An 11,030-nucleotide genomic window follows, 5' to 3' on the forward strand; every position below is an offset into this window, starting at 1 on the left:
GAAAAGTGTGTGGGAGAAACCGGATGCAGGCGGCGACAGACATGGAGGTGGAAGATTCCGAAGGAGGAGGAGAGGACGAAGGCGAATTTCGTACCGTGGTCAAGGCTAAGGAGGAGATCAACGTCGACGATGGCCAGGACGTGGAGAAACTGCTCAGCAACAACAAGTTCAGCCCGCTAGCGGAGGAGAGCAACTACAATGCGAACCCAGCAGCAGAAAAAAACCATCCCCGTGGAACCAGCATCCGGCAAGTCGGCCGGGGATAAGAAGCAGCCGCCGCTGGTGGTGAAAGAAACGTGCTTTGCCCGCCTTGCGAAGGTGATGTTGTCATGTGATGTCCAGCCGGAACACAAACTGGAGGGCCTCGTGGCGCGGTGGTTAGCGGCTTCGGCTGACGACCCCTAAGTTGCTATGGGGCGCGGGTTCCTCCTGGCCTTCTATCGGATAAGGAAGTAAAACGTCGGTCCATTTGCGTAAAAGAGGTTTTGGGTGACTCACCACACAACCTTTGGACGCCTAGAAATGAGCAGAAACTTGCAACAGAGCCCACAAAAGACCCGGGGTCGTTAAAGTGGATTTCTTTGCTTTTACAAAATGACGCGGTACGGCACCAAAATTACGTGCTTCTCGAGCGACGACTTCGACACTGTGCAAGCCCACCTGAAGAAGAACAAGGTGCAGTTCTACACGCACGGAAAGCGCAGTGTGAGATCGCACCAGGTAGTCATGCGAGGTCTCCCGAACGTGGAACCGGATTACATCAAGGAGCTGTTCAAGACGGAACATCAGCTGGACGTCTTGGCAGTACACGCCATCTGGTGGAAGCTACCGTAGCTGTCCCAAACGTGCGCAGTTCATCCAGTCGAGGCAGCAGGCGTCCAAGCTGAAGCCGCCAGCATGGAAGAAGGACAAACAGACTCCGGCAGGTACCTGGAGCGGTACCGGAAGAGAAACATCCTCGTCCCGCAGGAAGAAGTAGCGAAAATACTTGCGCCGGCGCCGGTGCAGCCCCGAAGGAGCAACAAGGTGAACGGATGCTGTACAGCGAGTCGGAGCTGTGGGCCATTTACCGAGAATACAGAGTTCGCTTGAGGCAGTGCAGGACAACCGAGGAACAGATTGACGTGATCGCACACTTGCTGACATATGGCACGAGAAAATGATCATCTAATTCAGTTACGGTTTTTTTTTATTATTATTTATTATTTGTTGTCCTTTGATCCTCGGTCCTAACCTGGTCGCAGCACCTAAAAGGACCTAATAAAAATAAGTTGTGAAGAGAAAAAAACCTCTTCATCTGAAACCGCGGACCAGACTACTGCAGCCATAAACAAGCACCCCTCTACCAGCGAAACAGTTCCAGCCTCGGAATGTCTGCGTAGAAGTTCCTCCGGCAGCGACCATCTGGCACGAGAACCAGCTGAGATACGCGGTATGAGTTCCTCAAAACATGGAATCGTGTATATTTTCTGTGTGATGGAAATCTCTGAAAAATGTTGAAAAGCGAGATTTGCACGGCCAAAAATCAAGGTTCAGTGAAGATTATTTCCAGATTGGCGCTACGTTTTAGCACAGTCGTTATATTACACAAACCATGGCACAACACATTTACTCTCACAAAATCCTAAGCAAGCTCTCTTTTTCTTTCTCTCTCTCTCTCTCTCTCTCTCTCTCTCTCTCTCTCTCTCTCTCTTGCACCCCCTCAAACACAAAGATGCTCAATGTTTTTGTTTTCTGTTTATGTTTTTCGTTCGCCTTCACCAGCAGCAACACTCTCGAAAAAGTTTTGTTTTAGAACGTATGAGCAAACAAGAGTCACTCATTTTCGTACATGAAAACACTCCAAAACATACTCAATTTTGCCCGTTCTCACAACCACACAAATCGTATAAGCAAACAACCGACATAGTTAACGCGAACATTCTGCGCTGATTTTTAAACATTTTACATAATCTTCCTCGGGAGGGTATATTGCTTTCAGGAAAAAGTTCATTCATATGTCCACCTGTTACTCTGTAGGCGCTGAATGGTATATCTAGGATCGCTTGGACGTACCTTGACCTTTTTCAGGAAGCTAGATCAGCCACCTTACTCCGAAATTCGCAATTTAGATCATGGTGCACATAAAAAACGTTTGAGTTCCTTCAGAATTTGAGCATATTTAACTACTAAGTTGCTGACTGATCTTCCTTTGCACTAAAACTAACGAGACGTAATTTTTGCTCCTGATGACTATGTTGACAATGATTAAAATTTAATGTCTATTTTTCGCACCAACAGCAAACAACATTGAGTGACGACGTTCGGCACTCACTAAGGTAAGCAATTTTTGGTCGGGGATTATTTGAAAAGTTTTTTTTTTGTAAAAAGGTTTACTGCACACAAATTTTGTTTATGGTGAATGTTGTATAATTTTCATTTATTTTGTTTTATTGCCTTCCTCACCTTACTGAGGAAAGGCTATAAAATCACTCAAAAACGAAATTCTTAATTCGATCTCCTAGACCCACCTTCATGTATACATATCGACTCAGAATCAAATTTTGAGCAAATGTCTGTGTGTGTGGTGGGATGTTGATAAAAAAAAATGCACTGAGTTATCTCGGCACTGGCTGACCCGATTTTGACCGTTTTGGTCTCATTTGATCCGTCTTGGGGTCCCATAAGTCGCTATTGAAAATGATAAAGTTTAGTTAAGTACTTCAAAAGTTATGCTAAAAAACGATTTTAACAAAAGTCCGGAAGATTGTAAAAAGGGTGGTTTTTGTAAGAAACCTCGTCATGTTATACATTTTTAGAAAGGTTTTTGAAAGACCTTTTCAACGAGTTCAAAAGATTAAAGATCTGACGACCCTTTCAAAAATTATAAGCACTTAAGTGTTATTTATGAACTTTTTGGAGGCCGGATCTCAGATATTTTGACAAAAACGTTGTCCGGATCTATCATGCGACCTGTCGTTGGATGAGTAATCAAAAAACCTTTCCAACGAGTTCAGTAGATTGAAGATCTGACAACCCTATCAAAAGTTATAAGCACTTAAGTGTTATTTATGAACTTTTTAGAGGCCGGATCTCATATATTTCGATGAAAACGTTGTCCGGATCTATCATGCGAACTGTCGTTGAATAGGTAATCAAAAGACCTTTCCAACAAGTTCAGTAGATTGAAGATCTGACGACCCTATCAAAGGTTATAAGCACTTAAGTGTTATTCATGAACTTTTTAGAAGCCGGATTTCATATATTTTGACAAAAACGTTGTCCGGATCTATCATGCGACCTGTTGTTGGATAGGTAATCAAAAGACCTTTCCAACGAGTTCAGTAGATTGAAGATCTGACGACCCTTTCAAAAGTTATAAGCACCTAAGTGTTATTTATGAACTTTGTGAAGGCCGGATCTCAGATATTACCTAGCATTACAATCAAAATGTGAGGAAGGCACCAACCACCTAATGGTGGATTAAGTAACGTTTTAATTTATTTAATCATCTTCAATTTAAATCAATAAAAACATAATAAAATAAATTATTATTATGATAAATTGTAGCGACCAACGTAATCGTAATCGCTAGGCGTAATCCAACCCAAGGCACTCTCCAGGATCCCTCATCCTAACCAAATATTATGATTCTCTGAGTTCAACATCCCACTTTTCATACAAATTTTTCAACCCATATAACCATTTTTATGGTTATAATACCTGAACTCAAAAATCGTATGAAAAGTGGGATCAAAAAAAAAGTTCAAGATGGTATGTCAGAGACATAACCGAAAGACATAGGACCAAACAATTTGAATGTGTGGATTGCTAGTGAAATCTGAAATAAGATTATTTTATTTTGTTTCATAGATTTGTCGGCAAAATTGTCATAAATGTTCTCCCAAGGTGAACCTTCTTTGAGGGCACCGGCAACTCCAGGTTGTGGCCACTACGGTCGAAATGTCAATTTTCATGTTCAGTATCAAAAACCATGAATTTTGATATCCGTATTGCCACAACTCGTATGGTTGTGTTAAAGACCCTCCGGGCCCCGGGGGAACCTTCTTTGAGGGAACCGGCCACTCCAGGTTGTGGCCACTACTGTCGAAATGGCCATTATTATGTTCAGTATCAAAAACCATGAATTTTGATACCCATATTGCCACAACTCGTATGTTTCTGTAAATGTCCCCCCAGGCCCCGGGGGAACCTTCTTTGAGGCCACCGGCCACTCCTGGTTTTGGCCACCACTGTCGAATTGGCCATTTTTCATGAGAACCGCCGCATCATAGCGACTTCCACGCCGTCCGCTTCGCTCGAATTTCCTCCTTCTGCATTCCAGCATTCTTCCTTCTGGTTGCCGGTCCTCTTCTTCTATTGGCCGCTGCTGCTGCTGCTGCTCCGCGCCGGCCCGACGTGCACAGTTCGAGTGCTCGTTCCAAAGTGACTTGCTTTTGCGAAATTTTCTGCTTAAATAGCGGCACAGCTGGAGAACGGCACAAAAGGGGCGCGGTCTCGAATGCATACGCTCGCTCTGATTGGTCATCTGTCCGATTTGTACTGAAAAATTACTCATTTTGATTGCATGTTTTAAGTGCTTTAACTATGTTTAGTCAGACTATCTATGTAGTTAAACAATAGCTGAAGTCTTCCTCTTTCGATTGGTGGTCCAACCATCTGGATTGATTCACAGGGAAAAAAGATATAAGCGTTCAAAATGTCCCCTTTTTTAACGCTTAAAAGTGACGCTTTGGATCGAATTTCTGAACTGGCCCCCCAATATAGTAAGTAAAGACATAGTCCTATGTCAAAAATCAAACCATCCACATTAACGACCCCCGGGTCTTTTGTGGTCTCTATTGCATGTTTCTGCTCGAACCTAGGAACCAACTGCCTACCAGCGACTCCACCGAGAAAGGACCCATGGACGACTCCTACACCTGGACTCCCTCACAGACCGTTATTATGAATTAAAAAATCCACCCAAACCAATGATTGGACTTGGTTCCTGGGACCATTCTGCACCTCTGGGCCGAGTTTCAAAATATTTGCCGGCAGAAATTTTGAATATGGTCAGTTTTAGTGTTTCGAGTTGAAATTAAGGAGATATCGCATTTAAAATGCGTAGGAAAAGATCAAAGTTTCAATTTTATAACTCCAAAACATTACTGGTCGTGGTTTTAATTTGTACTAACATGTAGCAGAATGATATAAAAACGATTTACAGCACTGACTTAGCCGGATTAAGCCTAAGTCAAATGACTTGAGTATACTATTTACAAGTTTATACCTTTATATTTAAAAAAAAAACTCCTACATCAGGGAATTTTAAGTCAAGGGAAACTATATTGCACAAAAATAACTTAAAATGTTTTGAAACTCGGCCCAGAGGTGCAGAATGGTCCCAGAAACCAAGTCCAATCATTTGTTTGGGTGGACATTTTAATGTTCACTTTCCCATCCGACGGATAAGACAAATCTTAACTCGAAAAAAGCCACCGGGTCTAACTGGGGCTGAAGCCAGGCCAACTGGCCATCTGTTGAGTAACACCGAAACACTTATTTTACGGAAAAATAAGAAAAACTTGTAACACGCATTATCACTCCCAAAGAATTTTAGAAATTTAATTTATAAACATACGTAATTTTTCATATCAATTACCGCCAACCCAATTTAAGGAGACTGTTTACATATTTACACAATGTATGCAACTCGTTTACGCTAGGGAATAAGTTGAAAACAAAAATAAACCAGTAGCAACGGTCAATTCAAAAATTATGCCACTTATTCAAAATCAGATTAGTGTGCGTGACCTGTAGCGTGTGTTATATCACTGAAAGAAACCGACATAGCAATATCACATGTTTCCCACATGAATCCACCCCATACGACTTAGCATGCTAATGTCATGTGAAAGTCACATAAAAAAAATCATCCGGCGAAGAAGTAAACTCAAGTGAAATTCCCATCAAAATGAAATGAAAAACATGGCACCTTCACATGTTATCACACATGACAATCACATGGAATTCTTATGAGAGTAAAGTGGATTGCACGTATTTTTTTTTCTTCTTTCTTTTCTTTGATTGATTGATTGACCATTGATTATAAAACAATATCTTTTAAATGTATTTATTTTTCACACATTTTACTCGAAAAATATTACACTTAAACCACTGGATCCAACTCACACAACTAAAATTCAAAATTCCAACGTTGTATCTTCCGTTGCCGTTCTCGACCATCGTGATGGTCCACCCGGCGAGGCGCTCGTTCAGTAAGTTGTACAACTCTTCTATGGTCCGGGACTCCGGGTCAGGTTTGTCGATTTTGACCTTAGAAATGAATCTGTGTGTGGAGGAGAAAAAAGTGGTTAGAGGATGTGAAATATTTGCGGGTTGGGATGGGAAATTTACCGGATCACGTGACGGTTGAAACCATTTGTTGTCCTTCATGACTAACGGTCCGTGGACGATACGCCACCGTTTGGAATCCGGTGGTTCGGCATTCTTTGCCGTTCTCCTGCCACTGGCCACCGCCCGACGTATTTTCCGCGAAATTTCTTTGTTGCACAGTTTGGGACTTTCAAAGGCCACGAACACCACAAACCCGCATCCCAATCCTATCCGCAGGAACATTTTCAAAATGTGGCCCCGGAACAAGTGCTTCTGAAAAAAAATTAAAAAAAAAATTAGCTAGCCTTACTTGATACATGACTAATACTTACTTACAATGATCAAAACTAGGATTTCTTGTAAAAAAGACAAACTAAACTTATTTTAAAACATAGAGCTCCAATCACGACTTTTTACTTTTCGCCATCTTGCCTAATCAATTTGGAGCAACTTTACAACACTCCAATTTCATATCCAAAACATTTAGTTTTAACGTGATTTCCACTTCAAAATCAAGGGAAAAGACGAATGGGGCAAATCGATGAGAAATTCATGTGAATTCATGGTGAGCAACATATGATAGTATAATGACTTGTAAATGGTTGAAATCGAAAGAGTTCTCTCATGCATTTGCGATGAAAAACACATCATAGTCAAAAGAAAAACACGTGACTTTAACGTGTTGGTTTTTGGAGTAGCTCACGTGAAAAAGCATTTGATTTTGCTATGTTGGTTTTTTTTCAGTGTACAACATTATCTTGTCTAATATTCAAAGTTAACAGTGTAGTAACTTCAGGCATCCACGCTAGGTGGTGATACTGATGCGAACAAATTTCGAACCATGTTTTTGAATTGGAGTTGGCTCCATATGCTAGGAGTCCGAAGGCTTGAATGGGGAGAGCACCCAAACCTCTTTCTACTCCAAGGAACCTTCCCACTTGAAATTTCGGTGATTGGCCATGAAATAATGTCAATAGCCAAACACTTGAATTTTAAATGGGGTTGAAAAATAAAAGTACGTACAAGCGATATACAGGTTCTCGCTTGCTAGTCGTGCACGCTACCATTGCGCCGGCTGGCCGGAAACACATTAAATTCATGTGGACTTCACGTTGACTTTGAATAGTGCCTATTTTGGATAGAACTTAAGATCAATTTCAAGTGTTTTGCTCTTCACTTTGAATAGTTAAAGGTAGTGGGACAAATTCATGAGCAAAACACTTGAAAAGCTTGAGCCACCCGAATGACAATAACATGTCAAAAAATACCAAAAATTCAATCGCCCAAGCACTAGCATTTGATAATGGTTTGGAATGATGTTGAAACACAATCCAGTTAAATCTATGATGTGGCTTTATTCAATCATTCAAGTGTTTGGACACTTGAATCAAACGCGTGGCGTATTTTCAGTGTATAACGCGCGCAAACTGTGCACAGTGAAAACTAAAATATTATTTAGAATAATAATTCAATTTTTGTTATAACAATTGCTGTAGTATAAGTCAAATTACACAGTAGTTAAGTTAAACGTTTCATGTGATAAAAGTACAACATTGAATGAGGTCATCGGCCCGATGTGTGCTTAATAATCCCAACTTTAGCAGTTTATTTTGCAAATGATTTGATAAAAATCACCTCAAAAACATAAACTAACTTTTAAACGTACATTGCGGTAAAATTTTACATAAAAACATTAATTAATTTATTTTCATTTTATGCCTACATTTTTTGTACTTTTTTTACAGTGCGCAGTAGCTTTGTTTTGGTTCCGAAACTAACAGCTGTTCTTTTGTTCTGGTGCCGAAGTTGACAGCTTGTATGTTGGCTGCGGGTGAGCTGCCTGTAGTGAGATATAGATGTCGCCCCCTGGTTCGAAATTTACTGACCGTTGTCAAAATTTGTTCAACGTGTATCACACGTGCTTGCCAAACATAAACATTTAGCTGTCAAAATTCTAATCGTTCCACTAGTTCTGGTGGAAAAAAGTTGTTGAAAATTTAATATTCTGTTGAAACGTAAAACACATACCAAATTTTGGGTTTAAGGGTTCTTAGTTGTGATTGTTGCTTGCAGGATGGAGGTCGACAGCAAGAAGTCGTCGGATGTGGTCACGAAGCTACCTCAGAAGCGCTTCTACCGGCAACGTGCTCATTCCAATCCGATTGCGGACCATAGCTTCCAGTAGTAAGTAACCGGCGTGTTTCAAAGAAGTGTTATTTCTTTTAATGTTATGATTTCTTGTGCAGTCCAGCCCATCCGGATGAGTACGAATGGAGTCAGCATTATCCGGATATTGGAGATAGGCGGGTGGCATTTGCGGACATTGGCTGTGGGTACGGCGGCTTTTTGGTGACGCTGGGTGAAATTTATCCGGACAAGTTCGCCGTTGGGATGGAGATTCGGGTGAAGGTTTCGGACTACGTGATGGATCGGATTGATGCACTGCGAAAGTTGCACGAGGGCCAGTACCGGAACGTGGCCTGCATTCGGACCAACGCGATGAAGTACTTGACTAATTTCTTCCATAAGGCCCAGCTGGAGAAGATGTTCTTCCTGTATCCGGATCCGCACTTCAAGAAGGCCAAGCACAAGTGGCGAATCATCAATTCGGCGCTGCTCAGCGAGTACAGCTACGTGCTGCGGAAGGGAGGACTTATCTACACCGTGACGGACGTGCGGGATTTGCACGAGTGGATGTGCAAGCACATCGAGCAGCATCCGGCGTTCGAGCGGCTGAGCGAGGCCGAGGTGGAGGCGGACATTTTGTCCGAGAAGTTGCTCGATAGCAGCGAAGAGGGGAAGAAGGTGACCCGAAACAAGGGCGACAAGTTTGTGGCGATCTTCCGGCGGGTTTGAATAAAAGCGAATGGTTTTTGTCGATTATTGTAGTTTTGCGTTTATGATTATGTTTTGAAAGGGTGACAAATTATTTGCCTAAAAAGCTGATTCTCGTCGCCTGACGACATTTTGGAAATCATACAGTGAAGCGCCCTCGCCAATTACTCTGCTCCATATTTGGAGAAATTTCGGGTATCCAATCCTTGCCGGCAGATCTTTTGTTCTTCAGCTTCGTGGTCTCCCTCTTCGCCGTCCCCATGTAATCGTTTTTTGCCAGCAGTAACATAATTAAAATTTTCGGCACCCTCAGTAAATTTTTCGTTGTGTACTATCTTGTGACAACAACCATTTTCGAGTACTTTTCGAGAATCTCGTTTTTTAATAGTTTGATGGTAAATTCGCAATTCGTAATTTTCAGTGTAAGAACGGGCTCTGACCGATCTTTTGCACCAGGTTCCCGACGAACACGCACTGCCCTTATACCTACATCTCACCCTTGCTCTGAGTCAGTACGAGCAACACGCTAGAACACGCTTTGAGTGTTCGTGCCAGGCATGCACACATTCTTTTCCGGTTACGCATTTTAACTCGGCCGGGTTTGAGGTTTGAGGTAAGTGTAAGCGCCTAACCATTTACCGAGAAATTAAAAGTGAGAGTGTGTGCAACATGGAGTTAAACTTTCTGTGCAGTTGCTGTAAAGGTTCCCATGGCATTTCGAAAAGTTTAACTCCTTTTGCACGCAAACACTCTCACTTTTAATTTCTCGATAGTGTGCCGATTAACTTTCATTTAAGCATTTTTTTTATTATTTATAGTTTGAATTCAAACTCTAACTGTTATTTGCTGTGTATTGTTTTCTCCTGAAATCTTCCCTAGTGTTGGATCGTGTTTATCTGTTGCTATTTCTTCTGTCGCGATGTTTTGCTACATTTTTTTTACCTAAGCATGTTATAAAAGTTTACAAAGTACAATAGTTAATAAATAGAGGTAACAAACAAGCTTAGATTGTATCCAAGGCAGTTTATAGGGCAGATGAAAAATTATTCAAAACTTGTGGATTTTTGTCATTGGAAACGGTCGTGGGTTCCCAATTGGTGTGAAAAATTTCAATTGATAGAAAAATTATGGATTCAAATTTTGATTTTTAATCACTTCTCCAACATCAGCTCGCAAATTTTTTATTCAGCCGGAAAATATTATTTTTCTTAAAAAAAAGTATCATTTTCAAGCACATGGTCGCCCTAACTCTGACTCGAATCAAAACAATACCGTCTACAACCACACATTACTTCTCTTTCCCCCCGAGATGTTCCTTGCCTCGTCAACCGACGAGTATCATCAGTATCATCCACCCGGTGCACCCTTGGCCTGCTAGAACCGCTGCATTACACGAATGAAAAATAAAAAAAAATCGCCAGAAATTCCGCGGCGGCAGTTGTTTTAAAAAAGGTGGATCGATGTTTTCTGTCGCAGAAATTACACATTTGTTCAAATCAAGTTCTGCAAAATTTTAGTATCATCTAGACATTCTTACAAATCACTGGAAACAAGAATCGTCCCGATTGGTTGAGTAATGCCCGAGAACCAGCGAGTTGAAGTTACCGTTCCACCTTTTTTGGGAGGCTTGGGCGTCCGTGTAAGTTGGACATCATTAACTTGTTCCTCATTTTTCTCCACTTGAGGGGAGCTAACTAAACTAACCCGAGAATTGGGTCCTAAAATTAAAGCTTAAGATGGTGATATTATTGTACACAACGATAAAGCTTGTTTTTCTGAGTACAATGACACTTAGTACGACCGCAATGGATTTTCAA

The 11,030-nt window shown here is 41.4% G+C and overlaps 1 protein-coding gene across 1 annotated transcript; it reads left to right on the forward strand.

Annotated features, from left to right (window-relative positions):
• The first annotated feature begins 8,309 nt into the window (after window positions 1-8,309).
• On the forward strand, window positions 8,310-9,266 carry LOC6042495 (tRNA (guanine-N(7)-)-methyltransferase). The gene is made up of 3 exons (XM_038249551.1): window positions 8,310-8,393; window positions 8,452-8,562; window positions 8,625-9,266. The coding sequence occupies exons 2-3, from the start codon at window positions 8,453-8,455 to the stop codon at window positions 9,232-9,234; spliced, it is 720 nt and encodes a 239-aa protein (XP_038105479.1). The 5' UTR covers window positions 8,310-8,393; window position 8,452; the 3' UTR covers window positions 9,235-9,266.
• The last annotated feature ends 1,764 nt before the right edge of the window (window positions 9,267-11,030 follow it).

Source organism: Culex quinquefasciatus, chromosome 1 (genome assembly GCF_015732765.1).
Source record: "Culex quinquefasciatus strain JHB chromosome 1, VPISU_Cqui_1.0_pri_paternal, whole genome shotgun sequence".
NCBI lineage: Eukaryota > Metazoa > Arthropoda > Insecta > Diptera > Culicidae > Culex > Culex quinquefasciatus.